The 23,164-nt window shown below is 46.4% G+C and overlaps 1 protein-coding gene and 1 non-coding gene across 2 annotated transcripts; one reads left to right on the top strand and one right to left on the bottom strand.

The window, feature by feature from the left end:
• Positions 1-1,455: 1,455 nt before the first annotated feature.
• On the bottom strand, positions 1,456-18,405 carry AQP11 (aquaporin 11). The gene is made up of 3 exons (XM_072133956.1): positions 16,238-18,405; positions 14,978-15,094; positions 1,456-5,512 (listed from the first exon to the last, which is right to left on the bottom strand). The coding sequence occupies exons 1-3, from the start codon at positions 16,827-16,829 to the stop codon at positions 5,424-5,426; spliced, it is 798 nt and encodes a 265-aa protein (XP_071990057.1). The 5' UTR covers positions 16,830-18,405; the 3' UTR covers positions 1,456-5,423.
• Positions 18,406-19,338: 933 nt separating this feature from the next.
• On the top strand, positions 19,339-19,555 carry LOC140120140 (small nucleolar RNA U3). The gene has a single exon (XR_011853545.1). It is a non-coding gene; the product is annotated as a small nucleolar RNA U3 (small nucleolar RNA).
• The last annotated feature ends 3,609 nt before the right edge of the window (positions 19,556-23,164 follow it).

The following is a 23,164-nucleotide window of genomic DNA, read 5'->3' as shown; positions in this document are numbered from 1 at the left end:
ATAAACTACTGGATCACCCCATACTAGGCATTGTATATACTACTGGATCACCCCATACTAGGCATTGTATATACTACTGGATCACCTCATACTAGGCATTGTATATACTACTGGATCACCTCATACTAGGCATTGTATATACTACTGGATCACCTCATACTAGGCACTGTATATACTACTGGATCACCCCATACTAGGCATTGTATATACTACTGGATCACCTCATACTAGGCATTGTATATACTACTGGATCACCCCATACTAGGCATTGTATATACTACTGGATCACCCCATACTAGGCATTGTATATACTACTGGATCACCTCATACTAGGCATTGTATATACTACTGGATCACCCCATACTAGGCATTGTATATACTACTGGATCACCTCATACTAGGCATTGTATATACTACTGGATCACCCCATACTAGGCATTGTATATACTACTGGATCACCCCATACTAGGCATTGTATATACTACTGGATCACCCCATACTAGGCATTATATATACTACTGCATCACCCCATACTAGGCATTGTATATACTACTGGATCACCTCATACTTGTCATTGTATATACTACTGGATCACCCTATACTAGGCATTGTATATACTACTGGATCACCTCATACTAGGCATTGTATATACTACTGGATCACCCCATACTAGGCATTGTATATACTACTGGATCACCCCATACTAGGCATTGTATATACTACTGCATCACCCCATACTAGGCATTGTATATACTACTGGATCACCTCATACTTGTCATTGTATATACTACTGGATCACCCTATACTAGGCATTGTATATACTACTGGATCACCTCATACTTGTCATTGTATATACTACTGGATCACCCTATACTAGGCATTGTATATACTACTGGATCACCCTATACTTGGCATTGTATATACTACTGGATCACCCCATACTAGGCATTGTATATACTACTGGATCACCCCATACTAGGCATTGTATATACTACTGGATCACCCCATACTAGGCATTGTATATACTACTGGATCACCTCATACTTGTCATTGTATATACTACTGGATCACCTCATACTAGGCATTGTATATACTACTGGATCACCCTATACTAGGCATTGTATATACTACTGGATCACCCCATACTAGGCATTGTATATACTACTGGATCACCTCATACTTGTCATTGTATATACTACTGGATCACCTCATACTAGGCATTGTATATACTACTGGATCACCCCATACTAGGCATTGTATATACTACTGGATCACCTCATACTTGTCATTGTATATACTACTGGATCACCCTATACTAGGCATTGTATATACTACTGGATCACCCCATACTAGGCATTGTATATACTACTGGATCACCTCATACTTGTCATTGTATATACTACTGGATCACCTCATACTAGGCATTGTATATACTACTGGATCACCCCATACTAGGCATTGTATATACTACTGGATCACCTCATACTTGTCATTGTATATACTACTGGATCACCCTATACTAGGCATTGTATATACTACTGGATCACCCTATACTTGGCATTGTATATACTACTGGATCACCCTATACTAGGCATTGTATATACTACTGGATCACCTCATACTAGGCATTGTATATACTACTGGATCACCTCATACTAGGCATTGTATATACTACTGGATCACCTCATACTAGGCATTGTATATACTACTGCATCACCCCATACTAGGCATTGTATATACTACTGGATCACCCCATACTAGGCATTGTATATACTACTGGATCACCTCATACTAGGCATTGTATATACTACTGGATCACCTCATACTAGGCATTGTATATACTACTGGATCACCCCATACTAGGCATTGTATATACTACTGGATCACCCCATACTTGTCATTGTATATACTACTGGATCACCCCATACTAGGCATTGTATATACTACTGGATCACCCCATACTAGGCATTATATATACTACTGCATCACCCCATACTAGGCATTGTATATACTACTGGATCACCTCATACTTGTCATTGTATATACTACTGGATCACCCTATACTAGGCATTGTATATACTACTGGATCACCTCATACTTGTCATTGTATATACTACTGGATCACCCTATACTAGGCATTGTATATACTACTGGATCACCCTATACTTGGCATTGTATATACTACTGGATCACCCCATACTAGGCATTGTATATACTACTGGATCACCCCATACTAGGCATTGTATATACTACTGGATCACCCCATACTAGGCATTGTATATACTACTGGATCACCCCATACTAGGCATTGTATATACTACTGGATCACCCCATACTTGGCATTGTATATACTACTGGATCACCCCATACTAGGCATTGTATATACTACTGGATCACCCCATACTAGGCATTGTATATACTACTGGATCACCTCATACTTGTCATTGTATATACTACTGGATCACCCTATACTAGGCATTGTATATACTACTGGATCACCTCATACTTGTCATTGTATATACTACTGGATCACCCTACACTAGGCATTGTATATACTACTGGATCACCCTATACTTGGCATTGTATATACTACTGGATCACCCCATACTAGGCATTGTATATACTACTGGATCACCCCATACTAGGCATTGTATATACTACTGGATCACCCCATACTTGTCATTGTATATACTACTGGATCACCCCATACTAGGCATTGTATATACTACTGGATCACCCCATACTAGGCATTGTATATACTACTGGATCACCCCATACTAGGCATTGTATATACTACTGGATCACCCCATACTTGTCATTGTATATACTACTGGATCACCCTATACTTGTCATTGTATATAGTACTGGATCACCCTATACTAGGCATTGTATATACTACTGGATCACCCCATACTAGGCATTGTATATACTACTGGATCACCCTATACTAGGCATTGTATATACTACTGGATCACCCCATACTAGGCATTGTATATAGTACTGGATCACCCTATACTAGGCATTGTATATACTACTGGATCACCCCATACTAGGCATTGTATATACTACTGGATCACCCCATACTTGTCATTGTATATACTACTGGATCACCCTATACTTGTCATTGTATATAGTACTGGATCACCCTATACTAGGCATTGTATATACTACTGGATCACCCCATACTAGGCATTGTATATACTACTGGATCACCCTATACTAGGCATTGTATATACTACTGGATCACCCCATACTAGGCATTGTATATACTACTGGATCACCCTATACTAGGCATTGTATATACTACTGGATCACCTCATACTAGGCATTGTATATACTACTGGATCACTCCATACTAGGCATTGTATATACTACTGGATCACCTCATACTAGGCATTGTATATACTACTGGATCACCTCATACTAGGCATTGTATATACTACTGGATCTCCTCATACTAGGCATTGTATATACTACTGGATCACCCGATACTAGGCATTGTATATACTACTGGATCACCCCATACTAGGCATTGTATATACTACTGCATCACCCCATACTAGGCATTGTATATACTACTGGATCACCCCATACTCGTCATTGTATATACTACTGGATCACCCCATACTTGTCATTGTATATACTACTGGATCTCCTCATACTAGGCATTGTATATACTACTGGATCACCTCATACTAGGCATTGTATATACTACTGGATCACCTCATACTAGGCATTGTATATACTACTGGATCACCCCATACTCGTCATTGTATATACTACTGGATCACCCCATACTAGGCATTGTATATACTACTGGATCACCCCATACTTGTCATTGTATATACTACTGGATCACCTCATACTAGGCATTGTATATACTACTGGATCACCTCATACTAGGCATTGTATATACTACTGGATCACCCCTTACTCGTCATTGTATATACTACTGGATCTCCTCATACTAGGCATTGTATATACTACTGGATCACCCCATACTAGGCATTGTATATACTACTGGATCACCCCATACTAGGCATTGTATATACTACTGGATCACCCTATACCTGTCATTGTATATACTACTGGATCACCCCATACTAGGCATTGTATATACTACTGGATCACCCCATACTTGTCATTGTATATACTACTGGATTACCTCATACTAGGCATTGTATATACTACTGGATCACCCCATACTTGTCATTGTATATACTACTGGATTACCTCATACTAGACATTGTATATACTACTGGATCACCCCATACTAGGCATTGTATATACTACTGGATCTCCTCATACTAGGCATTGTATATACTACTGGATCACCCCATGCTAGGCATTGTATATACTACTGGATCACCCTATACTAAGCAAGGTATATACCACTGGTTTAACATACATTGGGCATAGTATATGCTACTGGATTATCAGATGCTTAACACAGTATATACCATTAAGTTACATAAAGTTATCTTAGTATATACCACTCCATCAACATACATTGGGCATAGTATATACTGCTGGATCATCAAATACTAGAAACAGTATATACCACTACATGTACATGTACTAGTCAAGGTATATACCAATTAATCACAAGCTACAAGACCTTTTCTTAGTATATACTACTGGGTCACCAGACTTTGGATCACCAACTAATAGGCACTTTGTGTTCATTAGGTTTCAAAGAACCAGACACATTCACATTGGGCCCCCAGTATTGGGGACACTGTATAGCATTTGGCCAACTGAGACAGCTTGAGATACTACCGTCCCAACCTGGTATGAGATGTATGCGGCTAGTCTTGGGAATTGCAAACTACATTGTGCTTTCCATGGGTGAGGTGTTTACCACTGTACCACCAGGACTAAGTTATAGTATATACCATTTCCTCACCTGAGACTGGAATATGTGGGTAGGGATGAATCTGCTATGAATTGGGCACATTGCACCCCACCGGGTCTAACTATACTCAACATACCACGAGGACACCAGGGCACCTGTATCTCTGCAGGTAACATACCACTAGTAAGAGTAGCCATCAGTTTGGCTTAGGGCTACATGTCACATCCTTGTCTACAGTCAGATTGACCCTGTACATGCACATTAAGATACCCCAATGGGGGTGAATGTAAGTCTCCCACTCCTTACGCACAGACTTGGAATTAAGGCTCGGTTCCTGCCTGGTCCATGGAGTAGAAAGTGTTAACAGGAGCAGCACTTGTATCACCACTGGTGGCACCCACTGATATGGGAACCCATAGCGCCCGCCAAGGCCTTCACAGCAAATATTGAGGTAAAAAAGTACAATCTAAAATAAATTCCATAAAAGATGAGATTGCATCGTATCAGCCAGCGACCGCAGAGGTTGTTATCAGGATTTTGTGGTGTGACCCCAGGATCCGCTGATCTTCTAGTCGCTCTTGACGTGATAAGGAGAAGCTTTGTCCTGCTTTATTTTGGGAATGCCACGTTCCAGTATGACGATGGAGAAAACCATTCCTGGAAATGGAGAAGATTATGTCAAAATGGAGGCTTAAAAGTGTTACAGCTAGCCAATCCGAAGTAAGCATCCATCTCCTACTTGCAATGTTATGGGGGCACTGTGTCGTTGTGTCTGTTATGGGGATACTGTGTGGTTGTGTATGCTATAGGGGTACTGTGTGGTTGTGTTATGGGGGCATTGTGTGGTTGTGTTATGGGGGCATTGTGTGGTTGTGGATGTCATAGAGGCACTGTATGGTTGTGGATGTTATGGGGGCACTGCATGGTTACATTAGTTATGGGGGTACTGTTGTTTGTGTCTGTTATGGGGCACTGCGTGGTTATAGTGGTTATGGGGGCACTATGTGTTTGCCTCTGTTATGGGGCATTGTGTGGTTGTGGATGTTATGGGGGCACTGTGTAGTTGGGTCTGTTATGGGGGCACTGTGTGGTTGTGTCTGTGTTAAGGTAAACCTGCTGATAGATCAAATCCTGTCATTTCTACTTGTTCTATATTCCTAAAATCATTGTAACAGAGACTTCATTATAAGATGGCGCCGGCATCGTGATCATAATGAAAACAATTAAGGCTAAAGAATGTCAACAAGACCTCAATCCTGACGTCAATAAGCAACAGCAAGGAAGTTCTCCAATCAAGAGACGACACGAGCTGGGAATTCTCCGCCCCTTCTGCTTCTTCCATAATTTCTATATAGTTTTGTGAAACCAAATAAAGTTCTAGCAGTGCAGATTTGCCATGGCCATGATCGCATGAGTGAGATTTAAATCAGCAAATGTGTCTGAATTAATTTCTTACGATGTGCACGCATGCTTATTGATTAGAAACACGCAGCCAACGCACACTAAAAGAGGATGTCTTGAATCCTACCCTAACATTGGAGGCACTGCTGAGATTTCGCGATCAGGATGACCAGGACGCCCCCTCGTTCCAGCACCGTTTGCAGCCTCGGGGTCACCACTTCCCGACTGGGTCTGATCAGCCCACGATCACGGTAAGTTTCAGATAACATATGTTAACCTGTGACTTGCCTGTGACTCGGGGAGTGGTGATACCTGTGGCTGTAGACAGCTGGGATTGGAGGGTAAATATGTATAGCCACCTGGTGTCCTGCATCGGGGTCTGAATTGTTATATAGCTCTGTATGAGAAGTGCCTTGGCTGCTGTGTGTATGCGCTTTGCTGAGCCAGAACAGAAAGGGAGGGGGGGGACGTTCGAAGTTCATATAGAGAGGAGTATAGCGAAGCCGCAGTGAAGATCAGACATATGGCCGTTAGAATTAGGAGAAAAAGGACGGATGTCTGCACACAGACATAGGCCGCCAGAATAAGGAGAAAAAGGACGGATGTTTGCCCGCCAAACATAGGCCGCCAGAATAGGAGAACGGGTAAAGAACGGGTGTCTGGGGATTTGACAGGAATTAGGAGAAAAAGGGAGATCGTTAAGCGGGGACCTTCTGATAAACCTCTAACCGACACGCAGTGAGCTAAGTCTCTATAACTGGTGATCGGGGAGCTTGAAGGTCAGACCTTCTGATAAACCTCTAACCGACACGCAGTGAGTTAAGTCTCTATAACTGGTGATCGGGGAGCTTGAAGGTCAACCCTTAAGCCGTGAGCAGCTGCACGGTAAGGGTCTCAGACAAATTATGCTGCGGTTTCGGAATAGAAAGGACGTCCTCCCAGAGGGAACCACTGGTGCGCTAGCGATAGTTCAGTGCAAAGAAGGGAAAAATGAGGTAGACAGAAGATTGGCTTGATGTAAGTAGAGAGAAGGTTGTTGAGTCAAGTAGGATGAATTAAGTTGGACTGCAATTTGATTTAATGGAACAGGTTTGCGGTGAAATAAAAAGTAATAATGAAGGTTTGAGAGTTTTGGGATGTGTTAGAGGATCTGATGATTGTACAACTTGTAAACATGCAAACAGACTCTGAGAACCTCTAACTTTGACTGACGGACCAGGACAGAGTGACAGGGATCCTTCAGAGTGCCGTTTAAGAAAGAGACAGGTGATAAGGGACATTTAAAAGTTTTTGATGTGGAAAGAATTTGAGAAAAAGAGATTCAATTATATTTTCCTTGGAGTGAAAAATGGCCCCTGTAATCCAGACTCCACCCCTGTATCTGGTGGTTAGAGAAGATGACACGCCCTACCATTCTTCAGTGGCGGCCATCTTAAAAAACAGTTTATTTCTCAGTGGCGGCCATTTTATATTCCCTTCAAGTCCCTGAAAGTTGATTGCTGTTGGCAGCCATAAAAGCTGTTGATAATAGCTGACAATGCTTCGGGCGTCTGCTAGGGGTCTTGGAGTGTGAGAGGTTGTTTGATTATTATTAAAATTTATTGATCCCGACAATTAGAGAAAAATTACTATAAAAAGTGTTGCAATGTCTCTGGTACCTGCTTTCTGGCGTTTAAGGGGTTAACAGAAGGGTGGGGGCTGTTGGAGCTGCGTTTTGTTTTGTGAAGACATGTACATGGCCTTGACGCTGAAGTTCTCCAAAAATCTAGGGCTCTGTCTGAGCTGTGTTATCACTTTGTGTTCTGTTCTGACCTTGACGCTACAGTAAGCTGAAGTTGTTTACAGAAGGGGGCAGATCGCTGCATTTAGACTTCTCCCTGACAATCTAAAAAAGACTTGAAGGAGTTTATTTGGTTGTGGAACAAGAATACAGTATGATGTGAAGTCCTCCTGTGTACCCCATGAACAGACTAAGCAAGAACAAGCCCCCCAACTGTATTACAGAGCCTATGACTGACTTTTATTCCTTTTATGACTAAAAAAAACAAAAAAAAACAAAAAAAAAAACAACATAAGTGTACCTGGATTTTGTTGAGATGTTAGAGTCTGGCTAGAAGTTTATAGATAGTTAAGAGAATCCTATATGTCTGGATGAGATAAAGCGGAGACGCACACGGTAATGGAAGATTCCCATGGGAACGGTTTGCAGCTTTGGGAAACATGGGGAATGACCTGACAGTGTAGTGTAGTGGGTTGTTACCAAAGGTGTTAACGGACTGGAGACATCTCTACCAGATTTGCGTATACAGGGATTGATAAGATTGTGACTGAAAGCCAGAGGGAAACAGAGACCAGTTTCACAGACCACGGCAAAGTGACACTGACAACATTTCCAATAGTCTCAACCGACCGACCCAAGTGGGCGTGTTTTCGACTGTGGGGAAGAGACATTACTATAGTGAGTGGCGGAGACACCCCCAACAGGGCAGGACAAGGGGTGGTGGTTATGGACAAGGATGTCAGCGAGAACAGTCCCCCTTCTGAACGGCCCCCCCAAACAGAGTTAGTGCCTTTCATTGTAAAACTGATGTGTGACTCTCCTCTGCTAGTCCGATGATGATTTTAGCCCATTCCCGGTCAAGGAAAAGACCCAGAAAGAACAGCTGGATACATGTAGGATGGTCTATGACCTCCAAGCTGCCAATGAGTGTACTTAAGCCCAGTGGTCCCTAGCCCAAACTGGCAGCAGTCCCTGAGAGTGACATATTATTCACTGTTATTGATTTGGCAAATGTTTTACTCTCTGTGCCCCTACATGAAGATTGCCAGGACCTATTTTCCTTTACCAGTGTAGTATTCCAGTATACCTGATGTAGATTCCCACAAGGGGGGTAAAACTCACCCAGCCAATACCCCACGGCCCTACAGGGAGTAGACTGGCAGACTAGCCCCTTACTGGATGTTCTCCTTTCCAGTATGCGGAGGACCTACTGTTTTTGTTTGCCAGGATGCATTTATTGACCTTATGTGTTTTCTGTTCCAGAAGGGTTACAAGGTTTCCAGAGACAAACTCCGGTATTGCCAGGAGAAGGTGGTCTTCCTAGGCCACTGCTTCTCAGCCACAGGCAGACACCTGACAGAGGAAAGAAAGCTGGCAGTCCAGAATATGCCCCTGCCCTGAGGCCCTAAGCCTCTTCACATGATTCTAGGACTGGCCAGCTCCTGCAGGCCTGGGATAAGGTCTGCTGCCTCCAGCCCGATGTTGCCCCTTTCTGACTGCATTGCCTCTTCCCCATTTGCCCTTAGTCAGGAGGCAATTGATGCATTCCATAGCCTTAAGCTGGCAAATCCTGTCTGCCCCGGCCCTAGGCACATGTCACTGAACCATTTATTTTATTTTGCACTGAGTATATAAGCCACAGGTTTCTTGGCCCAGGAACGTGGTGGCCTCCCCAATGGCCCATTATTAGGCCCGGTTAGACTCAGTCGTGAGGGGAGCCCCTCATTTGTTAGTAGCTGCAGCCAGCAATCTGCTCAGCAAGGCCAGTGAGTTGATCCTAGACCCTAGACCACTCAGTTACAGTGCAAACCCCACATACCTTGCACAGTGTCCTCACCCAAGTCCAGCCCAAGCATCTGAGCAAAGGCTAGACAGCTCAGACTCCAGTGTGCACTCCTGATGCCCCAGGATACACTCATAAGGTGCACAGCTCTGAATCCTTCATTTGGCGTATCACCAGTCGTCCAGGATTCAGAGAGGGGGGAGAGAAGGGTGATTAACCCAGATGTTGAGTTTTATTTCTCATAGATGGCTCCAGGTCTGCAGGAGAAGACAGACGGTTCTACACTGGATATACAGTGGTCCGTGGCGCACATGAGGTAGTACAAGCAGAACCACTCCCTCCACACAGGTCAGCGCAGGAGGTGAAGTGACGGCACTCAGGGAAGTGCTACAGCTGGTAAAAGGGCAAATATCTATACTCAAGGTATAGTTCTGGGGTCTAAACACGACTATGAACCCATATGGAAGGCTAGAGATTTCCTCACCTCTGCAGGGACCCCCTTTAAGCATGGCACGCTGGTTAAAGAGCTCATGGATGCTCTCTTACTTCCACAAGAGGTGGGGATAATAAAAGTAAAAGCACACACAATTTGGTAACTCCACAAGCCAAGGGCAGGTATGTGGCTGACGGGATGGCAATGGCAGATGCACAGATGGAGCCCAGAGACTGTCCTGAAGTCTCAGCTGTGAGTTCTGAGCTAAAAGTTTGATCCACAGGTGTTCCAGTCCCTGGTGGCCCGAGTGTCATCAGAAGTGAAGGGAGTGTGGAGGAAAGCTGGAGCCCAGATGCCGATGGGACCTGGATGCTGGGAGAGAGGGTGTGCCTGGCCGGAGCCCTGCACCCGACAGTAAGTCAAGTAGCCCACGGACACACACACATATCCAAAATGGCCATGCTAGTGCTCATAAACTACCAGTGGTTTGCCCCGGCATTACTACCCCTGTCACTAGACTAGTGAAAGCCTGTATAGTCTGTGCCCACCACAGCCCGGGTAAGGTGGAAAAGACCCCACAGAAGGTGACACCTAAGCTGCTGTATCCCTTCCAGAGACTGCAGATGGATTTTATCCAGCTATCAAAAAGTGGTACATAGGAGTACGTGCCTGTGTGCATTGATCTCTTTCCAGGGTGGCCAGAAGCTTCTCCCATGACCAAGGCTACTGCCAGAGCTGAGGTAAAGAAGGTGGTGAGTGAGATTTTTCTGCAGGTTTGGACTTCCAGAGACCATAGAGTCCGGTCGCAGAACCCACTTCACTGGACAGGTAAAGACCTGAAACCTTGTCCCTCCTGGGTGTAGAACAGGCCCTGCACACCCCATACCCTTCCCAAGTTGGTGGTGCGTTTGAGATACTTTAAACAGCACTCTTAAGTTAGAGATCCGGGAGGCCATGGAAGAAACAGGGAAACCATGGTGCGAGTGCTTTCCTGCTGCCCACCATTCAGTTAGGACCACACCCAACAGAAATATGGGATTGTCCCCCTTTGAAGTACTTTTTGGCTGTGCACCCAGACTAGGCCCCTACTTCCCACAGACCCTAGAGATGATGGCAGGGAACCAGGTGGAACATGCCACAGTTGAGCCAGGCCTTGAAAAAGGTTGGCAAAAGTGTTTCTGATTCCTTTTTCAAATGCAGACAGAGAGCTCAGGATGCATAACCTGAAGCCTGGAGACTACGTGGTGGTGAAGAGACACCAGAGAGAGAGTCTTTAGCCTCGCTATGATGGTCCTTTCCAAGTCCTGCTGACCAGTGCCACGTCTGTGAAGCTAGAGGGAAGTCAGCACGCTTCCACGCTTTCTATTGCAGATTAACCTATTCTTCTTGCTAGCTGGTTTCTTCTGACTGACTGTATGCTCAGGGACACCCCAACCATGACTATCACTGTATCTATAGGGGTGACCAGGATGCCCCCAGGGTAGGAGACTTTACCTACGGTTGGTGCAACAAGACAATGACCTTCTATAACACTGACAGCACAGGTAACCCTGTATAGCAGTGTCTGATGTGTACAGGATTTGGGGGGATAGGAGAGTTAGGTTAGGCCTAGAGGCTGGGAAGGTGAGTGTACGGTGATAAGACTTGTGCATTCCTTCCTCGTGATCCCCAGGGATAAGGTTGATCAGACACATAAGAAAAGGTAGAGAATCCCAAAGGATTCTGGAGGTCTGAGAGAAGCACCTAGATGACAACGTTTATACAGATACGGTGGGAGCACCAAGGGGGGTCCCAGATGAGTACAAGGCCCACAATCAGATATGGACAGGTATTCCCCATGACAGATCATTATTCCCCAGATAGCTATGAGCAAAGAGGTTTGTTGGGTTAACTGTTTTTATTGTAATCAACAGAGATTTGTGAATTATATCCGAGATGCTTTCCGAGAACCGCATGATTTTGGACATGACCCTTGCTGAGAAGGGAGGAGTCTGTAAGATGATGGGAGTGACTTGTTGCATGTACATCCCGGATGACATCGCCCCCTATGGATCGATTACCCATGCTCTTGAAAAGATTGAAGGACTGTCCAGGGAACCCAAGAGAAACTCGGAAGTGGACGCTATATCCTTCACTTTGTAGTTGGGGGATTGGAAGGGTTTCCTGTAAGTGGGGGTGATATTGGGGATTGTGATTTTGCTCTTGTCACTTATTGTGTGTTATGTGGTCCCCCCATCAAGTCCGCCTAGTATCATGGGTATCAGTAGTTAGACAAGCCAAAGACCCCTTACTCAAGTTACCTAAATTTGTATAATGAAGATATCCCTCTAAGATCAACCACCCCTGAAACATATCAAACAGCCCCTGGAGTAGAGATTTGATTCCCATATGTGAAAGTCCACTAAATGGGGGCGCACCCAACAGGGGTCTGCTGTCATCCAACTGGTGAAGAGGAGAGCGAAGCACATATGGGCAGATCTGTAGGTCCTTCTAGACTAAGAGTAGCTGAGAGAAATTCCAGGATTTAGGGGGGACTGTTAAGGTAAACCTGCTGATAGATCAAATCCTGTCATTTCTACTTGTTCTATATTCCTAAAATCATTGTAACAGAGACTTCATTATAAGATGGCGCCGGCATCGTGATCATAATGAAAACAATTAAGGCTAAAGAATGTCAACAAGACCTCAATCCTGACGTCAATAAGCAACAGCAAGGAAGTTCTCCAATCAAGAGACGACACGAGCTGGGAATTCTCCGCCCCTTCTGCTTCTTCCATAATTTCTATATAGTTTTGTGAAACCAAATAAAGTTCTAGCAGTGCAGATTTGCCATGGCCATGATCGCATGAGTGAGATTTAAATCAGCAAATGTGTCTGAATTAATTTCTTACGATGTGCACGCATGCTTATTGATTAGAAACACGCAGCCAACGCACACTAAAAGAGGATGTCTTGAATCCTACCCTAACATCTGTGGGGGTACTGTGTGGTTGTGTATGCTATAGGGCAGTGATGGTGAACCTTTTAGAGACCGAGTGCCCAAACTACAACCAAAATCCACTTATTTACCATAAAGTGCCAACATGGCATTTCACGCAGTAACTTATTGCTACCTGTTCTTCAACATCATTCAATTGTATTGGCCGCCTGAGGCCACCAATACAGTTTAAAGAAGGTGGGCAAATTCAGACCATCATTGTCCAGGAAAAATGGTGGGTCCAGCAGGAAGACCTTCAAAGACAATGCAGTTCTTCAGCACTGTTGTTAAGTTGCTTGGGACTGCAGGAAGATTTGGTAGATTTGGTCCTGTTTGGTGAAATTGGGGCGATGGCCTGAGTGCCCACAGAAAGGGCTCCGAGTGCCACCTCTGGCACCAGTGCCATAGGTTCGCCACCACCATAGGGGTACTGTGTGGTTGTGTATGCTATAGGGGTACTGTGTGGTTGTGTTATGGGGGCACTATATGGTTGTGGATGTCATAGAGGCACCGTGTGTTTGTGAATGTTATAGGGGCACTGCATGCTTACATCAGTTATGGGGTTACTGTCTGTTTGTGTCTGTTATGGGGCACTGTGTGGTTGTTATGGGGGTACTTTGTGGTTGTGGATGTCAAGGAGGCACTGTGTGGTTGTGTTATGGTGGCATTGCGTGGTTATATCAGTTATGGGGGCACTGTTTGTCTGTGTGTGTTATGGGGCACTGTGTGGTTGTGGATGTTATGGGGACGCTGTATAGTTGGGTCCATTGTGGAGGCACTGTGTGGTTGTGTCTGCTATGGGGGTACTTTGTGGTTGTGTTATGGGGGCACTGTGTGGTTGTGTCTGCTATGGGGGTACTTTGTGGTTGTGTTATGGGGACACTGTGTGGTTGTGTCTGCTATGGGGGTACTTTGTGGTTGTGTTATGGGGGCACTGTGTGGTTGTTTCTGCTATGGGGGTACTATGTGGTTGTGGATGTCATGGAGGCACCGTGTGGTTGTGTTGTGGGGACACTGTGTGGTTATGTCTGCTATGGGGGTACTTTGTGGTTGTGTTATGGGGGTACTATGTGGATGTGGATGTCATGGAGGCACTGTGTGGTTGTGTTATGGGGACACTGTGTGGTTGCGGTTGTGTCTGCTATGGGGTACTTTGTGGATGTGTTATGGGGGCATTGTGTGGTTGTGTCTGCTATGGGGGCACTTTGTGGTTGTGTTATGGGGGCACTATGTGGTTGTGTCTGCTATGGGGGTACTTTGTGGTTGTGTTATGGGGGCACTATGTGGTTGCGGTTGTGTCTGCTATGGAGGCACCGTGTGGTTGTGTTGTGGGGACACTGTGTGGTTATGTCTGCTATGGGGGTACTTTGTGGTTGTGTTATGGGGGCACTATGTGGTTGCGGTTGTGTCTGCTATGGAGGCACCGTGTGGTTGTGTTGTGGGGACACTGTGTGGTTATGTCTGCTATGGGGGTACTTTGTGGTTGTGTTATGGGGGCATTGTGTGGTTATGTCTGCTATGGGGGTACTTTGTGGTTGTGTTATGGGGGCACTATGTGGTTGCGGTTGTGTCTGCTATGGAGGCACCGTGTGGTTGTGTTGTGGGGACACTGTGTGGTTATGTCTGCTATGGGGGTACTTTGTGGTTGTGTTGTGAGGACACTGTGTGGTTATGTCTGCTATGGGGGCACTTTGTGGTTTTGTTATGGGGACACTGTGTGGTTGTGTCTGTTTGACACTGTTACTCACCAATGATTGGGCCGATCCAGTACACAACGATGTACTGCAGGAGGCTGTTTCCTTGGCACAAGAAGACAACTGCAAACGCCAACGCAGGGTTAAACACGGCTCCAGTCAGCGGGGCCCCTACAGTAACACAGCAGAGCGAGGTTTAGAGGACATCATATCATCTACCATATGTGATATGCCAGATAAAGACAGAGCGGTCATTCAGGGGTTAAAAGGATGTGGTGACACCGTGCCAACAATAACAACCTGCATACTAGATCAGTCATGTGACTAAACCATTCCCTCCTATAACCCCCAGCAACCTGCAGCTCAGGATTAAAGTGCAAAGTCCTCCAAAACTTTACCAGGTAGAAGGTGACGCCTCAGATTTCAGCCTCTTTCAATAAATCTCTTGGCTGAGGGTCAAGTTTAAATGTCTGACCCCCACCCATCACTGTTCTATGACTTGTCCTATCAATAGAGAGTCCTGCAAGGTCCTTTCCAATTTTTAATATCTCGGCTTGCTGTCAGTGAAAAGGGACACAATATTGTGACATCCAGAGATATGTCCTGATCCTAATTATTTGCAGTCATGTAGCATCAGGTTGCCCTTCCAAGGTGCCATGTTGGGTATCAGCACCCAAAACAGCTCAGCACCTGTGCCCGCAGCCAGGGTGGCACCTAGGATGTCAATGCAGCAGGAGGCAAGTTTTAATTCCAACTAGGGCAGAATGCCAAGTAGGTTTATCTCCCAAAAATGAAGGGTGCACACAGTATCTATGAACAGATCCCCTGCCAGTCCTGAATGCAATGTGGGGTGGGTCACTTGGCACCACCACGTGGTCAATCACAGCCACGGGGCACAGTACCTACTACTTTTTTGGTTGCTGCATTAGCACAATCAATACCCCAGGAATAGACACTAGCCAGAAAGCAAGGAATGACTATGCACTAAACTGGGTGTTATGCAGGGTCACGTGGCTGTCCTAGGGCATAGGTCATATACCAGTTTATCCAGACCTGGAGGTTATTGAGGTCAGACCCTTAATAGTGTAAGGGGCTATTGACTGGATTACAGCTACAATTTACATGGAAGGTGTCAACAGGTGTGACCTATAACTTTTTACAAACTTTCATGACCTCTGCTTGCTTACAGTGAATGGAAACACAACTGAAAACTCAGTCACTATTTGCATATAGTCATATAGCATGAAAAATCATTGTGCCCAAGGGCACCTAAACTGGCACTGATATCTGAGCGGGTGATATGGCTTTCCTTACCTGCGTATACGATGGCAGTGATGGTCAGCGCCACCACATGGGGTCTGTACTGAGGTTTCACTCGAGGGAGAAAGTGCATTGCCAGGAATAGACTCAGGGCACAAGTCATCTCCACTAGCGCCCCCTGCCAAGGTGCCATATTCAGGGGGCTCCCACAACCTTTATCCCACGCATGAAGAGGGGACAATCGCAGCAGCCAGATATTGGGCATCAGTACCTGGGACAGCAGAGCACCCACAAACTGTGCTGCCAACTTTAGGATGATGTATGGACCAGGGGCTTGTGCCCGTAGCCACTGCTCCAAGCTGCCACATGGGTTACAGGTGGCACCTTGGAAGGTCAGGCAATGCAGCACGGTCAGAAGGTAGGTGAGTGTCAGTGCCAGCCAAGGTTGGATGCCACCCAAAGTGCCAAGCAAGATCATCTCCCTTGTGCAGCAGCATAACTGAAGGGTGGAAACAATCTCTATGAGCAGGTCCTGTGCCAGTCCTGAAGGCACTGTCCGGCGAATCAATGAGCGCAGTAGCTGGCATAGTGCCACCATGCAGCCAATGAGGGCCACAGAGCCTAGAAGCAGATGCAATATGGCCATCTTCTCCCACTCTTCCTCTGCTTGGTGCAGGGGCAAAGTCAATACTCCTCCTGTGTTGGTGTAAGGTACAGTCCCTGCTCCTCCTGTGCCAGGTGTAGGGTACAGTCACTGCTCCTCCTGTGCTTGGTGTAGGGTACAGTCACTACTCCTCCTGTGCTTGGTGCAGGGTACAGTCACTGCTCCTCCTGTGCCAGGTGCAGGGTACAGTCACTGCTCCTCCTGTGCCAGGTGTAGGGTACAGTCACTGCTCCTCCTCTGCTTGGTGTAGGGTACAGTCACTGCTCCTCCTGTGCTAGGTGCAGGGTACAGTCACTGCTCCTCCTGTGCCAGGTGTAGGGTACAGTCACTGCTCCTCCTGTGCCAGGTGCAGGGTACAGTCACTGCTCCTCCTGTGCTAGGTGTAGGGTACAGTCACAGCTCCTCCTGTGCTAGGTGTAGGGTACAGCCACTACTCCTCCTGTGCTAGGTGTAGGGTACAGCCACTACTCCTCCTGTGCTTGGTGCAGGGTACAGTCACTGCTCCTCCTGTGCCAGGTGTAGGGTACAGCCACTACTCCTCCTGTGCTTGGTGCAGGGTACAGTTAATAATTCTCCTGTGCCAGATTTAGAGGCACAGTCACTTCTCTTCCTGTGTGCGATGCAGGGGCACAGTCACTACTACTCCTGCGCCCGCTGCAAATCACAATTACTATTCTGCCTTTGTTGGTTGCACGGGCACAGTCACTACTAATCCTGAGCCCGCTGCAGGTATACAGTCACTTTTCCAACTTTGCAGGGTGCAAGGTTACAGTCACTGCTCCTCTTGTGCTTGGTTTGGGGGCACAGTCTATACTCCTGTGCTAGGTGATTAGTTGGTGAGGCTCCTCCTCTGCTGGGTGCAGGGGCACAGTCTCTACTCCTCCTGTGCTGGGTGCAGGGGCACAGTCTTTACTCCTCCTGTGCTGGGTGCAGGGGCACAGTCACTACTCCTCCTGTGCTGGGTGCAGGGGCACCGTCTCTACTCCTCCTGTGCTGGGTGCAGGGGCACAGTCTCTACTCCTCCTGTGCTGGGTGCAGGGGCACAGTCACTTCTCCTCCTGTGCTGGGTGCAGGGGCACAGTCACTACTTTTCCTGTGCTGGGTGCAGGGGCATAGTCACTTCTCCTCCTGTGCTGGGTGCAGGGGCACAGTCACTACTTCTCCTCCTGTGCTGGGTGCAGGGGCATAGTCTCTACTCCTCCTGTGCTGGGTGCAGGGTCACAGTCTCTACTTCTCCTGTGCTGGGTGCAGGGGCACAGTCTCTACTCCTCCTGTGCTGGGTGCAGGGGCACAGTCACTACTTCTCCTCCTGTGCTGGGTGCAGGGGCATAGTCTCTACTCCTCCTGTGCTGGGTGCAGGGGCACAGTCTCTACTTCTCCTGTGCTGGGTGCAGGGGCACAGTCTCTTTTCCTCCTGTGCTGGGTGTTTAGTTGGCGAGGCTCCTCTTGCGCTTGCTGTGTTGGCAGTGTTGTTCTGTTGCAGGCGCCGCATGTGCCTCCAGCTGGACTAGTGCTGATGCTGCCTGCAGCCGGCGTGCCATCCACAGCTCAGCAGAGTGTGACATCACATAGAAGGCGGGCGCTGACATCACTATCCGGTGTCAGGACTGCCCCCTCCCGGTAACTTGTGTAGAGCTCAGATTACAGCAATGCTCTATCCTCACAGATCTGCAGCGTGCTGAGCCCTGGGGGTCATTACCTATAGATCTGCCAAATATCACTGAGAAATGAACGACATTGTATGGGCGCAGTTGGGAGGGGAAAAAAACTTTTTCATTGTGACCCTCCAAGAGCCGGAACGTTAGGGGGCTTGATTTTTGCATAAACATCTGTATTTTCCACAAGCTTTATTGCTTTCAATATTATTTTCTTGTGTGATCGGTGAATAAAATGTTTTTTTTCCGAGGCACTTTGAAAGCTGAAAGATCATTGTTTTTCTTTTGAAACTAATTTTTCAGGGCTCCAAAGGAGCAGTAAATGTAATCGGCAGGAATCTAACCTGTGCAGGGAAACCCCAATGGATTTCTAGTCCAAAATCTTTGTTATACGGATTAAATACTGCATGTTTTTATCTCATCAGACACCTTGGAGCCTGCAGTAGGTGCTATGTCTCCCGTAGTTAGTAACTACAGCCACGTCCACACACGCTGAAGTGTTCACGCTCACTTGTAATAACAGGACATGCGGGTTTGGGAGGGTGCAGCATGTGCAAGGGAATAGGCGGAGCTACACAGCACATTCATATGCTAATGACATGCTAATGACATGCTAATTTTGTAAGGGAACTGTTGTCTTCTGGGTAGGAAAGGTTTTACACACTTGTACAAAAAAAAGTCTAAAAAAAAGTCTTTCACCCTCCAGAGACGGCTGTAACCATTCAGTGTATCAGAGTCTCCAGGTTTCTCCCTGTATAGTGTATTGGGTGCAGGTCGCCCTAATGTTAAGGACAAGCTCTTATCACCCGGGGCGTCTCTACGGCATGGAAAGAGTTAAGACTATACTTTCAGGGATCATTTCTATAGTTTTTAACTGCGGAAATGTGCTCTAAAGTGATCAGACCCAGCAACCATGATGAGGAGCTGTAGTGATCTCTCCTGAGCGGGAAGTGAGCCCCAGATCTGCTTCACTGCAGGGACTGGAGGCTGATGATGAACGTTCTCCTTCTCTATTACTGAGAGGGTGGAGGGAGAAATCACAAGCTGAGTGGTGCTATCATATAGTACAAAGACAGATCTAAAATTTATCTCTTCTTACTTAAAAGACACCTGTCAACAGGTCTCTGTCACTTGTCCTGTCACCCCTACCTGTTGGAGCAGCTCACAAGGATCCCATCCCAGCCTTTATCTAGTTATTTCATACATTATTCATTGTAAAATCATCTATTCTTTATTATGTAAATGAGGCTGGTCACATGGTCAGAGGCAGTGATGTCACCCCTGTTACCCCTCCCCTCTCCCTGCTCATGTCTGTGTGTTATGTATAGTAAAGCATTGCTAGTGTGTGTGCTGCATCTGCTGACATGCTGCATCCTCCTAATATACAGGTGAGAGACACAGACATCAGCTACACATGAATCTGACATGTTCTGCTGTAACATGGCTGCCTGGAACTGCTGTATCTCTCCTATACACACACACAGGCACACACAGGCTGCAGGGGGCGTGGCCACCAGCACCAGGAATCACATCATTATACAGCCTCACTCCATTATACAGGCTGTCAGTCATGCACTGGGGGTGTGGCTGTGCCTCCCACTTATGAATAGAGTGGACATTTCACAGGTTATTTGCATACAGCTTTAGGACCTCATTGCTTAGGTTTACAGGCATGTAGAGGGACAATGAAGGGACTAGAGGCAATGCTCTCTAATGGCAGTTTATGAAAATATGTTTAGTTTAGGGGGTTATTTTGCATGACGGGTTCTCTTTAAACATTAGAGAATTAATGTTGGATTGCAGTTTTCCTGACTAGAGCCTAGCCTTTTCTTAGGGCCTGGAGATAGCCTGGCTGGAGATGTCACGGTGCTTGGTATGGGGACCGGAGGGCTGTCCTATAGCCTGGCAGCTCTCCAGCAGGTGATGCGTGCAAGAAATATGGAGGGAGAGGCGGATGTACTGGTTCTCCCTGGGGCAACACCTGAGTAATAGATGGGGAGCCCTTGATGGTACAGCCTTATCCAGGGAACAGAGGCAATGTTGTGCAAAATAACTTACGGTTCTTTATTGAACAATGGCCTGAACAATTTCGGCACAGATTCCGGATTACTGGAGTGGTCATGGAGAGTGGTCCTCAGGAATTGGGTCACCAGCCTGGAAGCAGATGCAGGCTGGGATGGAGCTGTGTCCAGTTGTGGAAGCTGCAGCTTTTATTCTGGGTGTAGTTGAGTGTTAGTGCTGATGGTGCACAGACACTGTTCCTCTCCTCTGTGACTGGATGTGCTCTGTAGTGAGAGCTGGGGCCTAGGAGGGGCCTGTGGCATGTGCTCTAAGATCTTTCTCTCTGGTAAGACCTGGGGCCTAAGAGAGCTAAGAACTCTCTGGAACTGACCTATCCCCTCCCTGTCCAGGGTTTTTTTTTAATTATCCTGGTCAGGTGGTGGCTCACTCTCCAATCACACTCCGGTGTACATGGTGCAATACAATTGGTTGACACAATCACATCCACTTAACTCTTACCTGTTCAGACAGAATCTACAGCGCCTAACCTGGAGTTCGCAACTACTCCTCTGTCCATGTATTGGCAGGGGTGTTGCATATTCACGTATATGAATGGATGTTTGCTTAGGGAAAGACAGAGCAGCCACAAAGTCTTGGTAAGAAAACTAGACCAAGATAAATTAATGGATTGGACTCTGGGCCCTCAGATAACTAATATTTCAAGGAGAAAAAAGATTTGTTTCTGCTCACCTCCCTGTTCAGCGTTGTCTTGTAGTAGCCGATGCAAGAAAAGCCTTATGGGGACGGCACGATATCTGTGCATAAATCCGAAGAAAGAATTCAGCATCCAGGCAAAATATGTAAATATAAAATCCGGTACTTTATTAGAAAGGAAGAATTAAACATATAAATCAAAGATTTATATTTTAAATTCTTCTTTTGTATTCAAGTGCCTCAGACAGCTTTCCCTCATGGGGAAAGCACTTGTCCTGCGTAACGAGGTGCTGCCTGTGCCTTTATTCACAGATGCACAGTCAAACTTACAGACAGTGTGTGCCATGACGCAGCATGGGCTTTGTACAAAGCACACAATAAATTAGTGCTACTCTAGATCAGGCAAACAAAAAACACACATTTTCAATTAAAGCAACAACCTTTAACTCGAAAAACAGATGGGGGGTTGAGGGGGAAGTAAAACGGGTAAATTGTCACAGGCCCGAAGTTTTATTGAAAAATAACAGACACAAGAGGGAGGGAGAAGATGGTGAGTCTTCTACTTCCTGGATGCCTCAATCTGTGAAGATAAAGGCAGAGTACCATAACTCCCTAAAATGAAGTCCACAAGAGAAACAAAAATGAAGAATTGGCTTGTCAGTCCTCTTCTTCTGAGTTCATCCTGCTGTCAAATGAGGCGTAGTCTCTGAGCTGGCTCAAGACTAGCCGATGACAGTCCTGGATGGACAAAGTTTCCCTGTGCATAGTGAGGCGCCTCCTTGAGTACCACAAGACGTCTTTGAAGCAATTCATAAGATGCCAGGCGTCCTGGATGGCCCCCACCATGTGGGTGACCTGGAACAGACCATAAAGAGCAGTGTGGCACGACGTGGGGTTCCTAAGCACAGAAAGAAGGAGTTTGTTCTATTAATTATAAAGTTCTATTTCACCTTATTGAATGTGGATTTAGTTCAGACCATTATCGCTCATGCACCAATTCATTATGACCCTGTGCCACAATGTAACATCCCATTGTTAATTAATGCACAATTTGTGCACCAAAAACACGGACTCTGCGACACTATTAATGAATTTTCCACTTTGTGCACAAAATCAGGTAGAAAACATTCTCTGAGGAACATGAAAATGTGACCGGGATGTTATGCACCAATCCTGTTGGTGCTGGAGAAGATGACTCCTGGGTATCCTGGTGGTGCTGGAGAAGATGGCTCCTGGGTATCCTGGTAATGCTGGAGAAGATGACTCCTGGGTATCCTGGTGGTGCTGGAGAAGATGACTCCTGGGTATCCTGGTGGTGCTGGGGAAGATGGCTCCTGGGTATCCTGGTGGTGCTGGAGAAGATGACTCCTGGGTATCCTGGTGGTGCTGGGGAAGATGGCTCCTGGGTATCCTGGTGGTGCTGGAGAAGATGGCTCCTGGGTATCCTGGTGGTGCTGGAGAAGATGACTCCTTGGTATCCTGTTGGTGCTGGAGATGATGGCTCCTGGGTATCCTGGTGGTGCCGGAGAAGATGGCTCCTGGGTATCCTGGTGGTGCCGGAGAAGATGGCTCCTGGGTATCCTGGTGGTGCTGGAGAAGATGGCTCCTGGGTATCCTGGAGGTGTTGGAGAAGATGGCTCCTGGGTATCCTGGTGGTGCCGGAGAAGATGGCTCCTGGGTATCCCAGTGGTGCCGAGGGAAGATGGCTCCTGGGTATCCTGGAAGTGCTGGAAAAAATGGCTCCTGGGTATCCTGGTGGTGCCGGAGAAGATGGCTCCTGGGTATCCTGGAGGTGTTGGAGTGAATGTCTCCTGAGTATCCTGGTGGCTCTGCTGATTGGATAATAAATTAGCATAGGATGGTATCCTTAATTTAATCCCTTCAGCACCAGAACATACTATAATTTTGTGGCCTTGTAGGGGATGTATGGAGAGAGCTCTTGGGCTG

The sequence above is a fragment of the Engystomops pustulosus genome, chromosome 2 (assembly GCF_040894005.1).
Source record: "Engystomops pustulosus chromosome 2, aEngPut4.maternal, whole genome shotgun sequence".
NCBI classification, from domain to species: domain Eukaryota; kingdom Metazoa; phylum Chordata; class Amphibia; order Anura; family Leptodactylidae; genus Engystomops; species Engystomops pustulosus.
This window is presented reverse-complemented; position numbering and strand designations above follow the sequence as displayed.